At 33.8% G+C, this 25924-nt stretch overlaps 1 protein-coding gene and 1 pseudogene across 1 annotated transcript; one reads left to right on the forward strand and one right to left on the reverse strand.

Annotated features, from left to right (window-relative positions):
* Positions 1–6039: 6039 nt before the first annotated feature.
* LOC132601667 (uncharacterized) lies at positions 6040–6663 on the reverse strand. Its single transcript, XM_060314741.1, has one exon. It carries the CDS (start codon positions 6661–6663, stop codon positions 6040–6042), a length of 624 nt encoding a protein of 207 aa, XP_060170724.1.
* Positions 6664–13829: 7166 nt separating this feature from the next.
* Positions 13830–22678, forward strand: LOC132602361 (uncharacterized; annotated as a pseudogene).
* Positions 22679–25924: the final 3246 nt, after the last annotated feature.

A 25924-nucleotide genomic window follows, 5' to 3' on the forward strand; every position in this document is an offset into this window, starting at 1 on the left:
TTTTATGGAACTCGGGCAAGTTCAAACTTGGAATGTGTATATAGAGCGAGCTCCCCACCTGGTTATGCAAATTCAAAGTTAGAGCATCACACTACAGGCATCTTGTGTCAAGTTGTATCATTGCTGCTATTATTATACTCCCTGTGTTCAATATGTGAACCTATTTCTTTTTTAATCCGTATCAAAATGAATGACTTCTTTCCTAATTTGAAAACAAATTCACTTTATAAAATGATTTACAGTCATACGAATATTCAAGACTTATTTTGAACCACAAGTTTCAAAAGTCTTCATTCTTTCTTAAATGTCATGTCCAGTCAAATGAGTTCACATAAATTGAACGGAGGGAGTACTTGTTTTGTTTACTCCTTTCGTTCATTTTTAGTTCTCCAGTTTGGAAAAAATTTACCATTTCATACTTATTCTACCCTTATTATTAATTATTGGTCAGAAAATTTAAGAAATTCTTAATGGCTGCACAACTTTTAAAGTATGATTTATAGATTTCAATTAATAGATGACTTAGTAATAATTAAAGGTGATAAAATAAAATTATCATTCTATTTTCGATAAGCGTGTCAAGTCAATACATGACAAGTAAAAAATGGACGAAGAGAGTTCAATTAATATAATCTCATTCGCCCGTTGTTTATAGTTATAGGTATATCTAATACTCAAAAGTTATTTATTCGACACCATTTCGACAAATTACTTCATGTAGTGTATTCTACTCGTTTCTTACTTTTTATAGTGGTTACAAAACATGGCAAGCTTATATAATTTATAGGATATATAAATTTATACACGCATATCTGTGTATCTAAAAACCTTAGCGCCACTACCCACCCCAACCTTACTCGTTCGTCGTCGCCGAAGTTCGTCAACGTTTTAGTTGGCTCCTGGAAAATCAAAGTTGTTTCACCGAATATCGCCATCTTTGAAGGTTTTCACAAAAATCGAGTCATCACTACCCACCCCAACCTCACCCATTTGTTGTCGCTGGAGTTCGTCGGCGTTTCAGTTGCTTTACTAGAAAATCAGTGATGCTTCGCAGGAGAAAGCTATGTACAAGTGGATCCCCCGTACATACAACATACACTTCACATATACTTTACATACCCTTCATATACAGTTGGTTCATGTTGTACACATACAGTCGGCCACACATTCATCCAGCTTCTACTTTGTAAATACATACATACATATACAGTTGGCTACACATACATGCACATACAATAAGAATTAGTTAGTATATCCACACGATTTTAGTCTGATTAGATTTCGTATGCGCGCAGATACATAAAAATCTCGCTATATTTTGCACAAATGGGCACTAATAGCGCTATTTATGAAAGAAAGAAGATTCTGTATAAATATTTACACTGTTGTCCCTATTTTGTGCTGATCTTTAATTTTGCCTCTCAAGGCAAATAATTTTTTCGCGCGATATAAGTTTATATTTTCGCATCAAAATATTCCACAAATTATATTCCGCGTCCTTGAAGAACTTATGCGCCACTAGACAAAAGTTCTATTGCTAAGGCAAAAATGAAAGTCTAGCACATTTGAAGGACGACCCTGCAACTTCTTCTTCTTTATGTCCAGATCATAGTATGGAAAATTTACTTGTCATAGCTACCTCTAAGACTTATTTATGAATCTACCTTATTTTTTATTTAATTTTTGTAGCTTTATTTTTCCAAAATTACATTTCATAACTGGTCCATTAATTTTTGAAATACATGTACCTCTCTATTCTCTCTTACTACACATTTAAGATTTATCATCTTCTCCAAACCCTAAAAAAAATTCTCTCTCCTTTCTCCCCTTCCCCTCACTGTCGCCTCTCTCCCTCCCTTTCTCTATCTCCGGCCTCTCTTCTCCTTCAGCCAAACTTCGTGAGGCAACTGAACGTTAAAGCTCGTAGAAACTATAGCAACATCGTTGTTGCACAAGTTGTTGATGCTTCCTAGTCGAATAACAACCATGACTTTACTCCGGCAGCTGCTAAAGTCGTCGATGCCGCTGTCGTTGCTCCTGTTGTTGATGATGATGAGGTGGCAGCGATGGTGGTGGAACGACGCCAAATCTGAGAATACACTCAGATCTGAAAAAGAGGGAGCAGTTATCATTTCATCATCTTTTTATTTTTTCTTTGTTTGAACAGAGTCCATTAACAAAAAGACCAACAATGGAGTTATTCCACAAAGCAAAAGCAGTACGTTTACAAAGTCATCATGACAAGTATTTAACAGCTGATAAAGATGAAGAATCAGTAACACAAGATCGTAACGGTGGTTCAAAAAATGCAAAATGGTTTGTTGAATTTGTGGAAAAAACAGACAATGTTACACGTTTAAATCAACCTTTTCTTCTTGGTATGACTGGTAAAAATGTCTTGCAAACTTTGCCTCAAAGACTTGATTCCTCAATGAGGAGATTGTTTTCCAGTTTGTTGTGGTGGTTCGGTAGGATTTTTGGAGTGGAGCAGGATGGTGGATCGGAAAAAAGGCGGCGGAGAAGGAGGAGGGTTTTTCCAGTTGTTGTGGTGGTTTGGTAGGGTTTGTGGTTGTGTTGTTTCAGTATATTTCTGTATATTTCAGTATATTTCGTTATATTTCAATGTACTGTTTCAGTATATTTCTGCATATTTCAGTGTACTATTTCAGTATATTTCGCTATATTTCAATGTATTTCTAATTTACGAAACAGTTTCTGATACATTTCATTGTATTCCATTGTATATAAGCATACTACAATTTTATATTTCTTAAACAATTAACCATATTTCATTGGATTCCAATGTATATTTTTCTGTATTTGGAAGTATTTCTGAAAGTTTGGAATGGAGTAATTTGGAGAGAGAAACGTGGGTTGTTATGAAACTTCAGCCGTGATGCGTGATACATGGTTGATTTAATTTGACTTACCATTTAAAATTAAAGAAGAGAATATGTTCCATAAATACAGCCTATTTTTACTCTGCCAAATTTTGTATTTTCGCGTATTTCAAAAACGTGAAATACAACCGAATACAACAAAACCAACAAAAAAACTTTTGAATGGACTGATTCTGATAGAGAGATGTTAGCTGTAATGGAACCTCATGAGGTTTGCGTGAATCATGGAACCATTAATCCAAATTACCATATAATTTGAAAAAGATTTTTATTGCCATAAATATAGCCTTTTTTTAATTCAACAGCCACGCTGTATTTTGTTGTATTTCACTTTATTTCAAAAACGCGAGATACAACCGAAATACAGCCAAAAGCAGCTACGAATTGTAAATCTTCAACTTATAGCTATAACTTGTTAGAAGCTGTTAAAAGGTAGTTATTTGTGTAAGTTTTACTCATAGTATTAGGTCAAAGCCCAAAATGAATCAGTAACCCAATGCTGTTTTGAAATGGGCAATTCGCATGATTTCCCCTGTTTTGGGTTGGTCTTTAATTTTTGCCGATTAAACTGGAGATTTTTAATTTTTATCCGTCGCTTAAAAAAGTAGCCGAAATATCCCTGGGTTCTAGGTTCGAACTCAGCTCAGTTAAAGAAAAAATATCGCAAGGCAAACTTTTGCCTCAAGGCAATTTCTGTTTCATAAGTTCTGCATTATAAGGCAGAATTTGCGTTAGACATAACTAAATTCTGCCTTATAAGGCTATAAGGCAGAACTTTCGTGAAAACCTTACCTTGCGAAATTGATTTTTTTTACTGAGCTAGGGTTCGAACCCAGAACCTCGAGATATTGTTGGCCACTTTTTTAAGCGAAGGGAAAAAATTAAAGTTCAGCAATTTGAGGGCCAAAAATTAAAGACCAACAATTTGAGGGACAAAAATTAAAGACCAGCATCTTTGAAGGGCAATCCGTGCAAAAAAATGTTTCGAAATTAAAGAAGGGAAATTTGCACGATTGGCCTTATTCGGGGGTGGTCTCTAATTTTTTCCCCTCAAATTGTTGGTCTTTAATTTTTTTTTCCCTTCACCTAAAGAACCATGGGTTCTTGGTTCGAACCCCGCTCAATCAAAATTTAAAAAAAAAAAAAAAAACGCAAAGCAGAGTTTGAATTCGCAATGCAGAATTTGCCTTCAAAACTCTACCGTAAGGCAGAGGTTGCTACCTTATAACGCAGAGTTTGCTACCTTATAACGCCGAGTTTGCTACCTTAAGGTAGAGTTTGAATCCTAAACCCTGCCTTGCGAATTTTTATTTTTTTAATTTTTGATTGAGCGGGGATTTGAACCCGGAACCTATGAGTTTTTAGGCAAAGGGAAAAAAATTAAAGATCAACAATTTGAGGGCCAAAAATTAATGACCAGTGCCTTTGAAGGTCAATCCGCACAAAAAAAATGATTAAAGAATCGGGTAGCCCAAATCTAGTTCCTGGTCTGTATCCGTGGCTTGCTCACGAAAGGCAATATATACAAGTTGCCTATCAATGGAAAAATTAAGCTGAGTGTCCATTAGGGAAAATTAAGCTCCTCTCTGTTTCTTAGGTTGGCCAATGAAGCTTTCCGTTGTTTATGCTTTTAGGAGTGGACCAACCGATTGTTTTTCTTTTGTTCTATTGCGTGTGTCTCTCCTTTGTTATTTCTGTGAAGCTTCTCTTAGAGCTTATATTTATACCCAAATAGGATAACTCCGAATTCCAACAGATCACGAGATCTAGTTGGTCTATTTATAATATGTCTAATTCATATTTATATTGAGTATATATATATATACCTATATTTTTTGGTAACTGAATTTTTATTACCGGGGATAAATGATTACACAGATCAATTCCAGAACCCCTCTAGAGTTGGACATATGCCTCAACTTCTAGTACATCAGTTCAATCTTAGCAAAATATGAAATCACCATTACAACAAAATCAAAGTAGCTATTTAAGGATAGAAGTTCAATTCTTGCTGTAGCTTGTTTAATCTTGGCTTCTTCCCACCTTTGCAGTGTATATCTTGGATCAACAGTTTTATCAGTGTATCTTCGCTTCTCTTCTTACTTTGGAACACTCTGTTATTTCTTTCTTGCCACAAGTAATAGATGCATCCTGATAGTGTCATTCTGTACATCTCGGCCCTTGCACTATTACCACTTGCATGTTGCCTTGCCGACCTCTGCTCCTATTCCCATTGCATCACCTATCTATGAATATTTTTCCACTTAAGCAGTCTTCCCCATATCCTTGTTGACATAGGACATTGAAAAAGTATAAGCTGCAAAGTTTCTGGGTTGTTTTCACACAAAGGGCAGGTTGTGTTGCAATTAATTTTCCACTTCTGAAGTCTGTCTTTGGTTGCAAGTCTCTCCTTGATTGCCAAGGAGTGGATAAACACCCATCTAGGGGATCCTTGATTATTGCATATCATTTTGTACCACTGTACCCTGGTGAACTCCCCTCTCAAGTTGTTATACATCTTTCTAACTGAGAATGTTGATGTCTGGATGAAATCTTGTTTTGTGATGTTTGCCTCTTCCAGGTACTTCTGTGCCTTTAATATTTTCCTAATGACCCAAGATGCCTGATTTGCTTCTGTGTCCCATGCTTCATTCTCCTTGATTTAGTAAGCATGCACCTATTGTATCCAGAGCTTATCTTTCTTTTTGCATAGGTTCCATAGGTGTTTAAGAATAGCTGCTTTGTTCCATGTAAATATGTCAGTGATTTTGAGTCCTCCTGCTGTCTTTGGTAGGCAAATGGTATCCCAAGCTACAAGTGTTCTCTTAGTTGGTTCTACACTTCCTGTCCATAGGAACTTTCTGCAGACAGTTTCAATTTGTTAGCATATCTTCTTGGGGAGTATGAAAATTTGGGACCAGAAGTTTTGGATTTCCATTAGTACACTTTGATGAGCTGAAGTCTGCCTGCATATGACAAGAATTTTGCAGTCCAGGTGGTGATTTTGCCTATCATCTTGTTAAGAAGGGGCTGGCACTGTCCAATCGTTAATCTCTTAGAGCTCAGTGGCACTCCAAGATATCTGAAGGGCAATGTACCAGTGGTGAAACCCAGGGCCTGGATGATTTTTTCCTGCTCTTCATGTTCTACCCCCACCCCCAAAGTAGATACTACTTTTGCTTTGATTTGCAATTAGACCAGATGATTCAGAAAATAGTTTAAAAGCTTGAAAAAGTAATTGGGCAAACCCTAGGTCTCCTCTACAAAAAAGTAAGAGGTCATCTGCAAAACCTAACTGTACTAGGTTCATTTTTTCACATCTAGGGTGGAAATTGAAATCAGGGTTGCTTTCGAGTTTTTGGAGGATCCTACTCAAGTATTCCATGGTAATCACAAATAGAAAAAGTGAGAGGGGATCCCTTTGCCTCACCCCTCTCTTTGCATCAAAAGGTGGAATTGGATTACCATTGATTACTATTGAGTAAGAGACACTGTTTACACACTTCATAATCCATTTGACAAAAATGTTAAGGAATTGCAGCCCATGTAAGACTTGTTCTAAAAACACCCATTCCACAGAGTCATATGCTTTTTGCTTGTCAATTTTGAGCATGCACCTAGGTGACACTCCCTTCCTCCCATACCCTTTTACTAGTTCATGGCTAAGTATTATATTGTCATGAATGACCTTTCCTAGAACAAATGCTGCCTGACCCTTGTCTATGATGTTATCCATCACCTCTTGTAGCCTAGATGTTAGCATCTTTGAAATAATTTTGTAAATGGTTGTGCAACAAGATATTGGTCTAAATTGCCTAATTGAGGTGGGGTTGGTCACTTTGGGTATCAGGGTAATTGAGGTGCAATTTACAGCTTTATACATATCATTTGTTTCAAAGAAGCTCAAGACTGAGTGAGTTACCTCTGGTCCGATGATGTTTCATGCTTTTTTGAAGAAACAGAAGTTGAACCCATCTACTCCTGGTGCTTTCATGTCATCTATGTCCTTCAGGGCCTGGTACACATCATCCTTGTTGAATGGTTTGATCAGTTTTTGCTGCTGCTCTTTGCTTAGTTTGGGTCCATTATCAATGATAGCTGGTTGTATAGCAGGCAAGGATGGGCTAGCAGTGCCCAAAAGGGCCTTATAGAAGACCAGTATTTCAGCTTCTATATCAGTTTCATTGTGTACATTTGTGCCTCTGTCAGTCATCAGTGCCATGATTTGGTTTTGTGCTTTTCTGCTCTTAACACTTGCAAAGAAATATGTTGTGTTGGAATCACCCCCTTGAAGCCATTGGACCCTTGATTTTTGTTTGTATATACTCTCCTCTATAACATTCCGCTTCTCCATCTTTTGCCTCAGTTCTGTCTCAGTCTGAAACATAGATTCTGGGTGCTTTGGGGTTCTCATTTGTTCTTGTAATTTCTGCAACTCCACTCTGGTTTCTTTTATCTTCTCAGCTACCCTAATGAACTCTTTTGTATTTAGTGCTTTAAGGCCCTTCTTGACTTCTTTCAGTTTCTGCCATATATGTTTCATTGATCCATTTATATCTCCAGGTCCCCAGTTGTCTTGGACTATTTCAATAAACTTTGGGTGATGTGCAATGCAATTAAAGAACCTGAATGGTTTAGTCCTTTGTTTAGCAGCATTTCCTACTTCCAGGCAAAGAGGGGAGTGATATGAAAATAATGGATCTGATACTTGTACAACCACATGTGGCATCTGCAACATCCAATGTGTGTTCACTATGGCTCTGTCAATTTTGCTGATGACATGGCTATTGGTCCATGTAAATTCTCTACCCATAGTGGGTAATTCAGTCATCCCAATGTCATCTAGAAATTCTCTAAAGTCTTTAATCTCACTGTCTTGAACCACATTACCCTGTATCCTGTCCCCTACATTCAACACTGCATTGTAGCCCCCCATTAGTATATATGGCTGCTATGTTCTACTATCAATTACCTTTAGCTCATCCCATAGTGCTACTCTATCATGGACAGTATGGAGTCCATAGATAGCAGCTAATACTATTTGTGGACTGTTGGGCTCACTCACTTGCACCATGATGAACTGAGTGTGTATTTGTAGCATAGTGATTGTTACTAGTCTTGGATCCCATATTATCCATATTCTACCTTTGGTTCTTGGTGTAGCATTTGAGATCCAGTCCCATGCAGGTGCTACTTTATTCATTATTCTCCTTGCTTTATTGTCTTGTGTCCTATGTTCTATGCTGGCTAGGACAGTTATTCTATTTGATCTAATGTACTCCTTTAACTCCTTTTGCTTGTAGACTATTGATTATATTATTATTACAATTAAAGAATTCCATATGCTAACACTGATTTATTGCATCCCAATGGAATTTCATGGCTAAACTCAAGATGATGGTGTTTGAGAGGAATTTTTGAGTCCCCACGGGAATACATTGTTTAGACATAGTTATATATTGTCTATATCTAAGGATGTCAACTGGTTTGAATCGGAACCGGACCAGCAACCGGTTATAAAACCGGCTGGTTTCCGGTCTAAAAATCGGAACCTGACACCGGTTCCGGTTTACCGATTTGAAATCCCAAACCGGAACCGGTCCGGTTCAAAACGTCCAAAACCTCTTTTATTTTTATTTTTTGTATAGTATATATATATATATATATATATATATATATATATATATTATAGTATTTATTAGTATATTGTAGGTATATTTACATATGTTATATAAGTTTATAAGCAAAGTTTATATATTTACTGACTAACAGGCTAACAGCAAGTCAGCAATACAGCATATACGTGTGTGTGTGTATATATATATATATATATATATATATATATATATATATATATATATATATATATATATGTGTGTGTGTGTGTGTGTGTATGTATGTATGTATGTATGTTTAAGTTATATAACTTATATAAACCTAAACATATATATATGTTTAAGTTATATGTATACTATATATTATAAGTATATTCTTAGTACATTTTAGTTATTTTTCAAGAATATAACTTTCTAGTTTTTAATTTAAGTAGATGTATATCATAAGTATATTCTTAATATATTTAGGTATATTCCTAACTTAATATAAGTAAAAATATGAACACAAGTAAATAGAAGAAAGTTCAATGAGCCATGTATTTTATTCATTCTTGGATAACATTTATTTGCAAGTTGTAGTTTTTTTTAACTTGCAAATAATACATGAGTTGCAAAGAAATAGTAGAATAATAAAATCACCAATTCTCAATCATTTGGTTAATTTCCCCCATATCATATTCGGCCATGGAGATATCTTCAAATTCTTCCATTTGGTTCGGTCCACTTGCTATCAAATCTTCAATCTCTTCCTCTTCGCCTTCCTCCGCTTCTAAGTTTTGGTTGCGTCGCTCCGCTCTAATCCAATCGAGAATACACACTAATACTTGCAAGCTAAAGTCGGATAATGAGTGTCTATGGTCTCCAATTTGTTGTCTTTCCTGGCTAAATGCACTCTCCGAAGCCACGGTTGATACTTGAACCGTAAGGATATCTCGAGCCATTCTTGAGAGTATCGAATGACTTGCCTTGTATTTCTTCCACCATGCTAAGACGTCCAGCTCATCTAGTTCCTTGATATCCACATTTGGCTGCATCAAATAAAAGTGATATTCATCAAAGTTTGCATTACAAGAAGGAGTTGGATGTGAATGTAAAACTTTTAAACCCGACAAGCCCTTTTTGCTACTTTGAGAAGTAGTAGGGCTTGGAGCAACGGGTGTAGCATGTTCTTCCAAATTAGAATAATGAGTAAAAACTTTTCTAAACTCGTCATCAATAGCGGTTTCAGCTTCAGCTAAAGATGGTTCAACTCCCTCTTCAATTTCTAAAAATGTATAAATTTGACCAACCAATGCTTTAGTATAAGACACTTTTAAACAAGGATTTAAAAGAGAACCCAATATAAATAAAGTTGGGATGGGAAAAAAATACTTCTTAAATTTTGTTGTCATATCAAAAATAGGTGCTTGATAACCGGGTTTATATTTATACTCTTGTAAAACTCTAGCTATTTCCGCTAAGTAGGCTAAAATTTCAGTTACCGTGGGATAGAATTGTTTAGAAAAAGCAAGAGTTGCATTATAAAAAATTTCTAAGAGTTCAACACATTCCTTAACATCTTCCCAATACGTAAAATTTAACCAATCATCACTATTAATATTATATTTGTTGTGAACTTGTTGTATGGGAATCCTATACTCATATGCTTGTTGTAGCATAATGTAAGTGTAGTTCCACCTAGTCTCAATTTCTACTTGAATTTTCCTAGGTCTAAGGTTATTTTATACACAAGCATTCTTAAAATCTCTAATTCTTCTCCTATTAGCATTATAAAAAGAAACGCAACCGCATCTCTAACTTTTTTAATAGAATTGTCAAAACGCACAAGACCATCTTTAACAATTAAGTTTAAAATGTGACAACTACATCTTACATGAAAAATATTTCTTAGCGGAGGGTTTAGTTTTCTTTTTAAAAGACCAATCATCTTTGTATTATTAGAAGCATTATCTAAAGCAATACAAAGTGTTTTCTATAAATGTTAAAAAATCTCATAATAGTAGACATTGAATCCGCTAAAAATTTTCCATCGTGACGACATTTTCCTTCATCATATAAAAAAGCTATAATTCTTTTTTGCATAACCCAGTTGTCATCAACCCAATGACATGTAATAGCAAAAAAATCTAACTTGTTAAGACTAAGACCAAATCAGCGGTAAGAGAAACATTACAATTTAAAGAATTAAATACATGGCGCAAATAAAATCTATATTTTTTATACAAATCTATAACATCCGCTCTACAAGTACTTCTAAGAATACCCTCAAATAACGGATTATAACAACGTTGAATGTAAGTAACAAACCCCAAACCCGAAGGAAAGGAAAATGGTAAACAATCATAAGCTACCATTTTAGCTATTTCTACATGCTCTTTTTTCTTGTCATACTTAAAAATTTTACCGGTTCGTGGATCTATCGTCATTTGAATACCCCCCACATTTGAACCCGTTTGCTCTCCCCAAACATCCATATGTTTCTTTCTCATATGACCATTTAGTGTACCCGTTCCACCATCCTTACTAGTTTCTTGCTTAAAAGTAAATATTTGTTCATATAGGGTACATTTAGTTGTTTGGCTTTCCCTATCCTTAGTCATAAATTTCCAAATTTTAGCGGTTGACTTACGAGTTCTAGGCGGTTTGTCTTGTGTATGTGATTATGCAGGACATGTATCTCCTATGAGATTTTCGGGGGGTTGTGTTTCATCATCATCATCATCAATTTCATTAAAAGTGTCGGTATAATGTTGTTGCATTGCCTCATGACCTAAAAGTAGATTATTTCCACCAATATCAATACCTAAATTAGGTGTTTCTTCCACAAATGTTTCCTCATTAAGCCACGCCTAACAATACCACTACTACCGGCACCACGTCTAAATCTCTTCGTCATTATTAAATAGAATTAATTTAAATCACACTCAAATAAATCACAAGAAAATGAATTGCAACAAATTAAATTGCTAGAATTAAATTGCGTAAATTAAATTGCGAAAAATAAAGATAGAGTTGGAACGAAGGTACCAAATTGTCGGACTAATTTCCAACAAAGTGAAGGCTGCTATAATTGCAAATCCACCAAAACTACTTCGGATTGTTGCAAAATCACCAACTCCACCAACAATATTATAATTGCAAAATTAATAATTGAAACTATAATAAGACTTTATAATATTTATTTGAGATAAATTTAAAATGGTTAATTGTTGCAAAGTAACTATAATTGAGAGATTGAGATTTGAGAGAAAGAGAATAGTGAATTGGTGTGGATTAAAATGGAAATGGAAAGGGGTTTATATAGGGGTGGGGGATGGGTTAAAGTGTTAAAAAAAAAGTTTGGGGGGTTTCAGGGGGAAAAAAAGAGTTGGGGACCGTTTGGCAACGGCCATTTTTGCAAATGGACTGTTGTCCAACGGTCCAATTTGGGCCCAATCCGCAACGGCTACAAACCTAAAAAAAAAAAAAAAAAAAAAAATTTAAATTCTACCGGTTAACCGGTTCCGGTTTCAAAAAAATTGAAACCGGACCGGTACAAAATAAGCGGTTAACCGGTTCAACCGGTTCCGGTTTTACCGGTCCAGTTACCGGTTTGAACCAGTAAAACCGAACCGGTTGACGGGTTTATCTATATCTTGTTATATAAAGCATATGTATTATTTATACATGATATATTGCGTATAAGAATGTATATGTAATGTTTATATATAGCTATACAAAACATATACATTATCTATACACCGATGGTACAATGGGCTACATTAACTGCAAACTAGATTCGTGGACCGTATATATGGATTGTTTCCCTTTATCAATTACTCCTATTACTCTTCGTCATTTCTTCCTCTGGTTCCTTCTGCTCTTATGTCCATCAGACAAAAGTAAAGCTGTATATCCAACAATAAGCTGTTTTTCCATCTTTATGAGAGGAGTATATTTTGTCTTTTCATAATTCTTTCTACAGCTATTAGCTATTAAATCTTATGCGTGCAAACTTGTACATTATTATTTGTTACTAAGTCTTTAGTTTCCATTAGCCGGGTAATTTGTTCACCGGATTGGATGATGGAGATACCGATACACATGCATCATTAAAAGAGTTTAATTTGTTTAATTTCTAAGTTTAACTTTTTTACGTCATCAGACCACTTAAAAAATAATTACTCATAATATATGTAATTAGTAACTTAATGAAAGATAACAACTAACCTTTTATATCAAGTTAAATTAAATTAATATTATAAAATTTTCATTATACCGTGTTAAATCACTACTAGAAATAAAGGTTTTTCCCACCGGCATTCAGCGAGAAATTTGTGCTATAAAACATGATTTTCCACCTCATTACCACTGAATTATCTCACTGGAAAACGCATGGTGGGAAACATGTTTCCATTGAAACGCTGAGAAACTTTCTAATTTTTTCTTGTGAAAACACTCCTATTTAGATTTTTTCCACCGACATTCAGTGGGAAATAGTCAGAGTGGAAAATTCAATGGAAAATTGAGATTTTTTTAGTAGGGAATCCTTTTGAGAATTTCATGTTCATAACAAAGCATGCACGAGCAAGTTCAGTTTAATTGATGACATCACGATTAATAAGTCAAAGTGGGAATATATATCGAAAGGACAAAAATAAAAAAGTTAAACTAAAATAATAGAAAACAAAAAAGTGAAAAGAGAGAGACATCCCTCCACGTGGAAATTAGGATGAGGGAGCTGAGGGTCAAGACAGAGGCCATCAATATCATCGCAAGAATCAGACCTCCTGGCATCAATCTAATGTACGCTACTTAATTTCTCCTGTCAAAATCTACTCCAATTATTTCCATAACCTTATAGAATCAGAAATCACATGTCACAGCTAATTCAATGCAGAAACTATATCTTAAGGAATAAGAGGGTTGTTTGATAATGACTCAAGGTATGATCCAATATAATTGCTTATTGTAGCCTTAATTAACAATTATGGATGTATACATAACCAGGAAGTATGGAGAAAATGATCACCTTCATATGAACTTATTTATACTAATAAGGAACTAAAGTAAAATTCCTTAATAGTATTAAAATAGGAATTGGAAATAATCTGATTTCAATTTTAATAAGGAAACTTTCTTTCAATATACAACATGTTAGGAATAGGAATTGAAAACAATTCGATTCCTACTCTAATAAGGAACTTTTCTTTTATATATATTTAAGGCTGCCAAAGTTTACCAAAGGAAACCCATCGTCCTCATCTCTTTTAACAAAGGATTTACTCGCAAATCTTCTTCTTGATTCGATATTTTTGGGCAGAAAGAATTAGCCATGGGAGAGAGGAAGGTTTTGAACGAGTACTAGTCACCAAATTCCGATCCAACAAAGATTTCAAGGCGAAAACAGCCCAAAAATCAGCAGATGAATGTGTTCTTGATGCTTCCTATGACTATTCGTTGTGGTACTTGCGGTAATTACATCTATAAGGGTGTAAAATTCAATCCCCGGAAAGAAGACGTATTTGGGAATACATGTCTTCAAATTCTACAAATTTCCACGCAGAGATTACGTTTAAGACGGATTCAAAAAATTCTGACTATACTATTGAGTCAGGGAACTTTATGTTGGGATATATACTATTAATCATGTGTTTGGATATAGTATTTATTTTAGAATAAATATTTATTCAATTTTTAATAAAGAAGTTAAAGAGATCATGTATTCGTATATGTGTCATTTACTTATATAATAGATGATTTAGTGCATAGAGTTTAGCTTACACACGGAAGATTAAATCGTTGGTTCTTATAAGCTTTAGTCCCTTGTTAAATGATAGCTTGTCTTGACTCTCCAACTGAGTTACACGTTAGTACAATGGAACTAGGGTTCATTAAAAGTGATATTTACCTAACTTAAATTAGCAATTTACTCTCTATCTGAGTTGGTCCTATTTTAATATAGAAAATTACACTGTATGTTAATTGGGACAACAATGCTACCAAAATTGACCAATATTTTTAATTCTTACAAAAAATGACCCAAACCTCTCTCTCTCTCTCTCTCTCTCTCTCTCTCTCTCTCTCTCTCTCTCTCTCTCTCTCTCTCTCTCTCTCTGCCTTCTTATATGTTTGTATATGTCGGTATAAGTGTCCATATATGTGTGTATATGTCTGTCTATGTTTGTATATTTTGGGCTATTTTTTTACAATGTAAGTGACCAACTTGTATATTTCTGAATTTTTCCTTTTAATATATTGGGTAATTTATCTGGCAAGACTGATATAGTTTGCATGAATAATTAAGTTTCCCTATCAAATGTAGTTGTTCAGTATGCATGGTTGTATATGTGATGTGTGTTTGAATTTATTATTCTTACTACATAACTAAAGATCTATTTAATTGGTTGTATCTCAAATTCTCAATAGACTTCATTTAGCCCACTTATTGCTAGTCAGGAATTTTTTCTGGTAGAGATAAAACATTAATTTAAAGAATGCATTATATGTACCTTTTGTTAGAAATAATTTATTTTCAGTTTCTAATCAAACAAGAGATGGATAGTTAGTTTATTTTTCTTTATAACTCTTGTATTATTGATTTTGATAAAAAAATTATCCCTTGTGGTACATTGATGCGTGGACACTTTATAATTAATATCTCTTCTGAATGAATAATGTTAATCTGTCCCATAAGAGAATTTTTTTTCTTTCAGAATTTAATGAACTTATCTGTGGCTCTTGTGTCTAGGTCATTTTAATCTGGATAGGATTTCAAAGGTGGTCAAAGGATGAACTTTTAAGGTTGATTGAAAGTGAAAGCATTACCAACTAGCGAGTCCTATTTAGAAGAAAAAATGACTAAGAGACATTTTCCCTTAAAAGGAAATAGAGTCAATGATAAGTTAAGCTAATCCATTCCGATTTGTGTGATTTAACGAACTTCAAGGCAAGAGGTGATTTTGAGTATTGTGTGACATTCATAGAAGATTATTCATGATATGAATATATTTATTTGATGCTCTATAAGTCTAAATGCTTTGAAAAACTCAATGTATTTACGGCGAAAATGAAAAGCGTCATGGAAAATATATTAAGTCATTGCAATTTGATTATAGTGGTGAGTACCTCTTTGCAGAGTTCATTAGCTACATATTACATAGAGGGATTGCATTTCAATTGTTTACACCAAGTATTCTACAATAGACTGGTGTAGAAGAGAAAAGAAATATGACTCTTATGAAGGTGGTAAGACTAATGATTGACTTATTCGTATTTGCATTTTTCATTTTGGGATATGCCTTAGAAACCGTGAATTACATTCTTAACTTAACTCCCTTCTAAGTTAGTACCTTTGATACCCATAGAACAGTGGATTGGATGTAAGCCAAATCTGCAACATGTTCGGATATGAGGTTGTCTAGCACATGTGTTCAAAGGGAAAACAGGTAAGTGGGAATCAAGAATGGATGTACACATGTTTATTAGATATCCAAAGGGAACAAAAGGAGGTTTATTTACTGTCCTAAAGGAAAATAAGGTAATTGTTAATACAAATGCTAGTTTTCTACAAAAGAACTATTTAATAAAGCAAGTTCCTAGAAGTAAACTAGTTTTATAGGAACTGAGCAAAGAAATAACAAATGAGTCATCTGAAAATGTAGAAGTTCAAAAACATCTAACTGACATGTCGGGGTTGACGTTCCATTGCATTTAAGTACTGGGAGAAACGTTAATAGACGAAAGGAAGTACACTATCTCTAAGTAGTGGGAGTGATGTTGAGCAAATAACACTCTATGAAGTCGTTAATATTTCAATATTGAAAGAAACATGGTAGTGTGACTATAATAGTAGTAGTAGTGCTTAGTCGTAGTGGGAGAATAATAACCAAGATCGGTTCGGTGTATACTCTTGGAAAAATTTTATGATTGGATTCCTGAAAAGAATACACTTTTGGGAGAGTTTCATGATAGGATCCCTGAAAATCTTAGTACAAAATCGGTCAGTTACGACGAGGTACTACTAGATGAAGTTGTATCAGAAAACAACTTGGCAAGTTTTTTTTTCTTTGCAAAGAGCTTACTGTTGACACCCAATTTTGTCCCTCCTTTATTTCAATTTATTTCCTTGGGCTTCTAAATTTATTAACGAGCTAAATACCTTATTTTCACCACTATTCTTATTGCTACTACTATTAATATCATTATCCTTCTTATTACTTTCATCTTCATTATTTTACTATCAACATTACTAGCATTACTTTATCACAAATTTTAATGGTTCGTCATCATTTCATTTTCGGATTAGTACTCGTTAAATTAATTATAAGTCAATACTTTATTAAGTCCTTTATTTTCTACATATTAATCACTAATTGTCATCATAATATATATACAAGTTAATCACTTAGAAGTTGTAGAAATTAATCACTAAGAAGCCCAAAGGGAATTAAGTTGAGGGAAGAAAGGCCATGAAATTCAGCCAAATATGAAGTCCATTCCGTCGGGTCCAATCCGCAGCCCATTCAGTAATTTATATGACCTAGCCCACTGAATCCGGCCCACTATATTCAAAATCCCTAATTCATCACAAAAGAACACACAGAGCCGCACACTCTCATCTCTCTCATCTCTTTCCTCTTTGAACAAGGATTCATTTTCCTCAACAATGGCAGGCTTTTAAAGCTATCCATTTTCGTGCAATGCTTTCTGCTCTCTTCTTCTATTTTAAACGAAAAGCCAAGCTCCTTTCTCTCCAACTCAGACCGTGCCTCTCCATTTCTAGGAAATCTCTTGCTTTAATGTACAAAATTTCAGAAGTTGACTGCTCAAGATCAAAACAGATTTGTCCAAAATCCAAACGTTTTTCACTCAAAATCCCGCCCAAATCGAAACCCTAGGTTTTGATTTACACATATAAATGTCACTCTAAGTCCTGAGCCGAAGGGGTAGATTTTTTTTGGTCCGTAGCTTACCCCTAAAATTTCATACTATTTGATAAGCCACTTTGATTTGCTCTTGAACACTTCTCATAGATCAGAATTTCTGGTTTGTTTCAATCCGAGATTCGAAATTGTTCGTGAGTAAGAGAGTAGATTCGACGCCGACGATCCCGTTCACTGCACCAACAAAAGGTAAATTCAGATCCTATTTTGACTCGTTGGTTTCTTTCGACTAAAATTCTGTGTTTGCTCGAAAAAAAAAATCTGTTAGGATCCCGTAGCATGCAGATATTTTTTTTTGACTAAATCATGATATTGATTACTGTCCTGAATCTCCGAAGTCGTAGCATTTGAGTGTAATAGAAATCATGCCCTTAGTGTTCTATTTTGGACATACGACTGTTTTCGAATCATGTTCTTAACTGAGGTTTCCATGTTTCAAGAACCATATTTGGGAGTTTCTTCCTTTGAGTTGCTAAAAACGAGTGTAAAAGATTCATGGACAGAAGGTGCGTAGTCTTCTACATAGGTTAGAAACTATGTTCATGGTCTTTGTGTTAAAATGTGTGCTGAATGAAATATCCTTGAGCTGCTTCATGTAGTCTATGTCCATTTATTTCAAGTTAAGCTAATGTAATTGCCTATTAGATCAAGAGTTTGTTCATACCATACAGATCTCATGACCTGAACTCGAAGTTTGATTAGTTTATAAAGGCTACAAAAATTCTAAAATTATTTGCAGTAGAAATCATGGTTCAACATCTTCTTTCATATCTTCAAATATCATATTACTGGATGAGATTGAGAAGTCATGAGTGTTATGGATTATTCTGGATGACTTAGCATTTTTTTTTTTTTTAAAAGAGTTGGAATTAAAACTAAATTCGTTTGGTTGTTATTAAGCAAATATTTGTCATATTATCTTTGTAATAATTTATCGGACACTTAATAATCTGTTAGAGATCAAACTTTATGTCGATAATTTTCAGTAACACGTATGTTGAGAGGCATGTATATGTGTTGTTGCCATTTTTACTTTGATCTGTGCCATTAGTTACTGTTTTTCTTGGGGTCTCATAAAGGCTATTTTTTGACTAATATAGAAATCATGTTCTTATCAAAGTTTGACTATCAATATTTGTACTAGAATTCATATGTAAGGTAGTCCGGAAGTCTGTTGTCATTTTTTTTTTACTTGAGACAATAAAGTTTTTTACCATTTGAAATGGAAGTGTCTATGTTATCTACCACCCTGAGTTGAGTAGTATATCCAAGAACATCCTATATGTGACTTTCAGTCAGTCATCATAAACCATGGCTTACAGTTCAGTGTTTGTCATACCAGATCATATTCTGGGTTTCGGCTTTGGTTGTGGTTTCAGTATGGTCATGAGTGCAGATTATACACTTGGACATGGATATAGTTTTTCCTTTCTTATGTTTTTTTTACCACATTTTAGATGTGATCCGTACCTACGAATGCTACTCGTGTCTTTGTCCAAAACATTGAGTTGATTTTCCCAGTTTTAAAGCTTATGTCTGAAGTTCTGTTTGTGGTTTTCTTAATTTAAATAAGTATCAAATAGTGGAGCTGTGTGTAATATCTTCAGCATGATGCTAAAAATATGTATATTTTCAGTTTTCCTTCTTTGCAGTCACTTTAAAAGGGATATCTTTGGGTCTTGTAGTTTGGTAAAACTTAATTTCCAAACATATTTGAATGTAAATGAGAGTTCTCTGTTTGTTTTAATAAATCGCTACTTAAAAATATGTTTAACCGTTAAATCCTTCATATTCTGGCACTTAAGGGCTTACCTTGGCATTAGTTTACAAATCATGTAGCTGCTCACTTCATCTACCTCTCGTGTTTATGTTAACAGAATATCATTTCTTCTCATTATTTTTCTTTTTTTTCCTTTTCATGGAAACACCGGAGTCGAAGAGTCTTACTTTAAGACTCGACGTCACCTTGCAAAGGCCTGACATGTGCATCCACATTCTCCTTGATATCTCTCAGTCCCTCGAAGTGCATCCGAATAGAAAGGAAAGGGAGGGGCGAGCCAAATGGCGAACCGCTGAAACTTCGCTCTTCTACAAGAAGCCCGAATATGGCTTTATTTCATTCCCTTTTACTCGCTAATGTTGCTTATTTGTTGGTGTGATTGCCATTTTACTTGTGTTTTGGTTGTTAATTGTTAATGGCTCTACTTTGCTTAATTATGCAGGGTCTTTCTTCAAATTAACATTAGAATGCTTATTTGATCACTTAGGTGTTTCCTTTAATCAAGAGTGTGATTTGTCCTCAAGCCTTAATCTTTTTTTTTTTATTCAAAACGTCATATATTTGAATGAACGAAGTTAAATAGTCGTCGTCTTTGAGTCATTTGTTTACTCTAGAAAACCATCAATTTCACTCGACCAACTTTGGCTTCAAACTCACCATCTTTCGAAATAACAAAGATGAAAATGGGTCCTTTTAATCTACAACCACGTTTTGGCCTTGGCTCACTTTTAGTCTTAACTACCTTCTTGTATAAAAATATATTTGGAAAGCTGAACCTCGTTCCATTTTTTTAACTTTTAATCAAGATTCATTTTGTTGAAGTACTGTTACTTCAGTCAACCTAAGGAGCACGAATTATTTCCTTTTTCAAGCTAACTTAATTACCCACTTAGCCTTTTTATCTAACTCTAGGTCTGACTGGTTAACCGTCTTTTAACGGATCTTAAAGGGTGTCTAATGCCTTCCCTTTAGATTAATTGAATCCTTACCTAAAATTTGAAGTTAGTAGACCTTAAAACGGAGTTAACTTTAGAAAATAACTTTAATTAACTTTAGGTGTCTTAATTCATCACAAATAATTAGGTGGCGACTTCCTAACTTTAATTAACCCCGGAATTACCGGGATGTTGTAAACCATTTTGACTCCGGTTATAATGGGATATAACACTTACTGGCTAAGACTTTTGGTAGTCATGCAAAAGAAATACATGTGAAAGTTGTAGATGCATAGTTAAAAGTCTAAATGGGAGATTGCTAGGGGTATACATCATTAACCATGCGTTTAGATATGGTATATTCTAATAATTTAATGGTTAAAAGTCTAAGTGTGAGATTGTTGGGATATAATATATATACTATGGTATTTATTGTAGATATAGTATATATACTATTAACCATGTGTTTGGATATAGTATTTATTGTAGAACAATTTCTTCAATTTTTAACAAAGAAGTTAAGTAGATCATGTATTCGTATGTGTGTCTTTTACTTATATAGTAGATGATTTAGTGTAAAGAGTTTAACTTACACACGGAAGATTAAATCATCAGTTCTTATAAGTATAAAGTCTATGTTCACAATCTAAGAGATATTAGACAAAGCCATCAATACGATTGTAGCACATGATTAAATATAATTTGTCTTCATTATGGAACAGTATAGTTCCAACTTCTTGTGTTAGTATATTTTGCATGTATTGAACGAACCAAGTAGAGATAAGTGTATTTGTACTGAATATATAAAATAATTTCTCTAGTTCATTAAATGTATTTATACTCATAACATTGATATAATTATTACGATCAATGTGATTTATTCATTATATTGATTTATCAAAAGGTATGACTTTAATTTGAGTCAATGTATCTCATAGGTTGGATAGTGACAAATAGCAATTGAGAAATAATAATTAGTTGATAGAATCCATGTCTCAACTTTCAGATTGATGATACCGATTTATGGATGCTTATAAGTTTTCATGTGAAAACCCTGCAGGTAGATTTTGTATCCGTCAGATGAAATAAGTTACGTAGAAGTATAAAGGATTTAATTAGTCAATAAATAAAATTGTCAGTAATTTAATTTAATTGGTTGGTATCTGTAATCTTAAACATGGGAAGTTAAATAAGATTCAATGAAATATTTCGAAATTGTACTAAGGAGTGTAATTACGAATTTTTAGTGGAATAATTCGTAATTTATTATGGTATATAGGATTAATTTAAATATTTCGAATTAATTCCGTAATAGGAAGCCTCGTAATTAAATTATGTGGTACTTGTGTGCCGGATAATAAAGAATTAAATGAAATCCGATTTCTTGGTGGAAAAGAAAGGCCTAGCAGGTTTGGAAAAAAGGTTTAAACCCTAAAACCTATAGTTATATAAATGGACTTATTCCATAAGGAGGCTAAGGTTATTACAAGTTTCTACACGTTTTCCATAGAAGTTCACCCCCACAAAATTCAAAAATTCTGGAATTATTCTGGTTACACACCAGAAGAGGATGAACGCGTGGACGGTTTTTCTCATTCTTAAAGGCTAGATTGGTGCCCGCATTCACGCTTCAAGAGAGAAATATCGATTTTATGTTTGATTAAAATCTAGAATATGTATTGTCTATATTACGTGCAAGTTCGATCCTAGCTATTTGCTTCCGCTGTTAATGCCCGTATTCGATCACTTTAAGCCTTTCAGTGGCTGCCAAGATGAGAAGGAGAAACAAAAAAGGGATGGTGAATCAGAAGTATGTGATCAATAAAGTCTTTGGAAAATAAAACCTCGATTTAAAGAGACAAATGGATATGTTTGCTGCTTTAGATGAATTGAATCCCTGAAATCGAGACAATTAGTTTTGAGCATAGATCGATGAAATGCTTGAAGGTTTGCAACGGTCAGATGAAGCAAAGGTTCAGAAGACGGAATTAAAAGACGAATTTCTGATAAGATCGGTTTTTCAGAGATCGAATTTAAAGGAGATTGTCAAAAGAATCCCTGATGAATTTGAAATTGCTGAGGAGGAAGATGATGATTTAGCCAATTTCTTTACTTCTGAAATTTCAGAGTCAGAAAAAAATTACTCTATTAAGAGAAAAAAGGTTACTGACAGCTCTAAGAACAGTGATAATATCAAATTCATTTTCGAGTCCTCATATCAGTTAGAGTATCCATACTGAAGAAGCCACCCTCAAACTCCAAAAGCAAGAAGATAGAAGAAAGAAACAAGATTAGAAGTGGTTTGCAACCGCTATGCCAACAATACGAAAGTGATGAAGATTAACTAATTTGGTGTTGCAATTTTTCTAATGATTAATTTGGATGATTAGTTAGTGTATACACTCTGCATATTTTCCCTTGTTCATATACAATACAAGGCCAAACTTTTTTAAAATGTTCATTTAAAACACTTTTATAAGTTTGTCTTCCTTTCATAAACCTTATACTCCTATTTAATTAAATAGTGCGACGTAAAATGAAACTGAGGAATTAACAAGAAAAGCAAAACAAGTCCAAGTTCATTCGAAAATTAGTATAATATGATCATTGATTTAACGATTTTAAAATTATATGTGTAATACACAAATTAAGTTTAATATTTTTTTTATCCTAAGAATAGTGCGTGTATTATATACTTTTGGATCTACCTAAAGTATATATTCTCTTTTTAATAATTGGAAGAGTATTTCCTGTAATTCTAGAGTCTTCGGAGTCCTATCTGACGGCTAACAAGCATTACCAAGCTACGCCACAAAGACATATTTATTATCAATAGAAAAGCAAATAGTATTGGAAAATTCTTGAAGCAAAACTATTAAAGTAATCTCACAAAGATAATGCTAATTTTATAATATTGATTGCCCAATCTAACCTGCAATCGTATATAATGGACGCTTTCTTATATAAAAATTAACGTGCATAGAATCAGAATTTTCCTCAATACTTAATACCAATCACAGGCGAGCTGAATATTGTTTCTTAAGCAAATATTAATAGGCGCCTGCTGGACAACTAACTATTATATATATTTTGATTTTGATTCTTGATGACATCTCCAAGTGTCCATTAGGATCTTATCAGGACTCTGGAAGACAAATGATTTCTTTCAAACCAAACTGAATGGAAATCTGTAATCAGGATTGTAAAAAGGCTAAATATCAACGACGGACAAGACGCCGTTACCTTTGGCTAAAGTTTGCTATGACACATTTTACCTTTTCAGAGATCCTATTATTTTCCTGAACTTTTTTAAAACGGAACAATTATCACCCTAAGCGTTGACGTGGCAAGTAGAGTGTATTTCACTCTCGTGTCATTTTTTAATTAGGTACTTCACATTTAATTACACCTAATTAATTATCATTAAGCTTAAAGTTTTTCTAAACTGATTTTTTTTAAATGTGGAAAACTGAATTTTTTTTCTCTATATATGAAAAAAATCTAGTTTTCCAGATTTAGTTTTAAAAAATGGGGTTTTCACATTTTAAAAAATAATTAGTTTTCCCAAATTTTTATAAAAATTCAGTTTTTTTACATTTTGACAAGAAAAAACACTTTTTCCAGATTTATTAAAAAAGAATCCAGATTTTATTTGAAAAATGAAAGTGTCTTAAAAAAATGAAATCATGAAAATCTAGATTTTTTAAAACATTAAAAAAAATCAATTTTCCATATTTAAAAAAAAAAACCCATATTTTCAATTTTTTTTTTTAGAAAAATAGTTTTGATTTGCTTGTCCGTATCTGACTCTTTTCCCTTGTTTCCCTTGTTTTCCCTGTTTTCTTTTGAGCCGAGGGTCTTTCGGAAACAGCCTCCCTACCTTCCAAGATGTGAGTAAGGTCTGCGTACACTTTACCCTCCCCAGACCTCACGTTGTGGGATCCAACTGGGTATGTTGTTGTTGTTGCATGTTGTGGTTTTTAAAAATTCAAATTTCAGATTTTTTTTAAATATCTATTTTTATTTTTCTTCTTAAAGATAATTCAGTTTTTCAATTTTTTTAAAAAAATTTCCACGTAAGCAAAAAGAATTAAATAAAATAGAAAATAAATAAATATACATGTGGCAAAGAGAGTGTATGTCACTCTTCAATAAGAGAGTAGATATCCAGCATCAGGGTGGTAAATATTCCGTTTTAAAAAGTTCAGGGATGTAATAGGACCCCTTAAAAGATAAGGTGTGTCATAGTAACTGCCGCCAAAGTTCAGGGGTAATAGTGTCTTATCCCTATCACCAATATTTAATGAGATAGTTGAACCAATAACGTAAATACACTTCTTGTAGAGGCCAATGAATAAATATCTAAAGACTTTCTTGGTTTAATTGTTTTGTAAGAAAAAAATATGTAATTAATCATCAGTTTGCTAAAATCAGTGAAAGACGTGAATTGATTGCATTTTAAACCGCTCTTTTAAAAGAAATTAAATTAGATTCAAGGAAAATGAGCTAATGTCCGGTTAAAATTCTCGTTTCCATCTTAAATAAAAGCACTTACGATTTAACATAGTGCAAAGTCGACGAATATGGAAACATGATATGATAGCTAAATGTAAAATAACACAGTGATTGAGGTTTCCAGACTACACAAATTAAAAATCCTGACATCTCGAGTGGTCAGATCTTTAGAGGAAGACCGTTAGCAGTGCAATATGACTATGTCAATTTGTCTTCTTCTTTAATGATTTTTCTACTCTCTATTTCTATTTTATACACATCTTAATCGTAATCATTCAAATTATATCCTACGTATTGTGAATTCTGATGGATGTCCATCAATTTATTGGCCACTAAGGGAACGTGGCCTCCAAGCCTTTCCCTGATTGGCTTGGCCACCAAGCTGTTCTCTTTTCCCTTCTATAAATAGGAGGCTCATTTATACATTTGGATATGAGTTAAAAAAGTTGAATAATATATCAGTCTCTCTCTATATACTTGTTTTGATGTATTTACTTTATAGTTTTTATTTCATAACATGTTATCAGCACGAGACTCTGTTATCTCGAGCAAATACTTTAAAAGCCTCGAAAAATATATGGAAAATCCTCAAATATTATTTGGATAAGTGACCAATCATGAAGATATTTGTGTGATTGATAGTGGAACAACGCATGCCATATTCAAAGATGAGAAATACTTTTCTCACTTGCTTAAGAAAAAGGGAAATGTTAGTACAATTTCTGGAAATTTGAAATAATTGAAGGCTCCGGAAGAGCTACTATATTTCTACCTAAGGGGACGAAACTTGTTATAGAAGATGCATTATTCTCTTCTAGATCCCCAAAAAACTTGTTGAGTTTCAAAGATATCCGCCGTAATGGGTATCACGTTGAGACATTAAATGAAACAAATGATGAATATCTTATTATTACAAAGAATGTCTCCGGCCAGAAATATGTTTTGGAGAAATTACCAACTTTGTCTTATGGCCTGTACTATGCAGAAATTAGTACAATTGAAGCGCACTCAATCGTAAACCAGAAGTTTAACGATTCAGGAACTTTTGTGCTTTGGCATGACCGAATGGGTCATCCCGGATCAATAATGATGAGACGAATTATTGAAAATTCAAATGGGCATCCACTTAAGAACCTGAAGATTCTTAAAAGTAGTAAATTTTCATGTGTCGCTTGTCATCAGGGCAAATTGATAACCAGGCCATCACCAATGAAAGTTGACGTTGAATCCCCTGCTTTTCTAGAGCGTATACATG

This window comes from Lycium barbarum, chromosome 7 (genome assembly GCF_019175385.1).
Source record: "Lycium barbarum isolate Lr01 chromosome 7, ASM1917538v2, whole genome shotgun sequence".
Classification (NCBI taxonomy): domain Eukaryota; kingdom Viridiplantae; phylum Streptophyta; class Magnoliopsida; order Solanales; family Solanaceae; genus Lycium; species Lycium barbarum.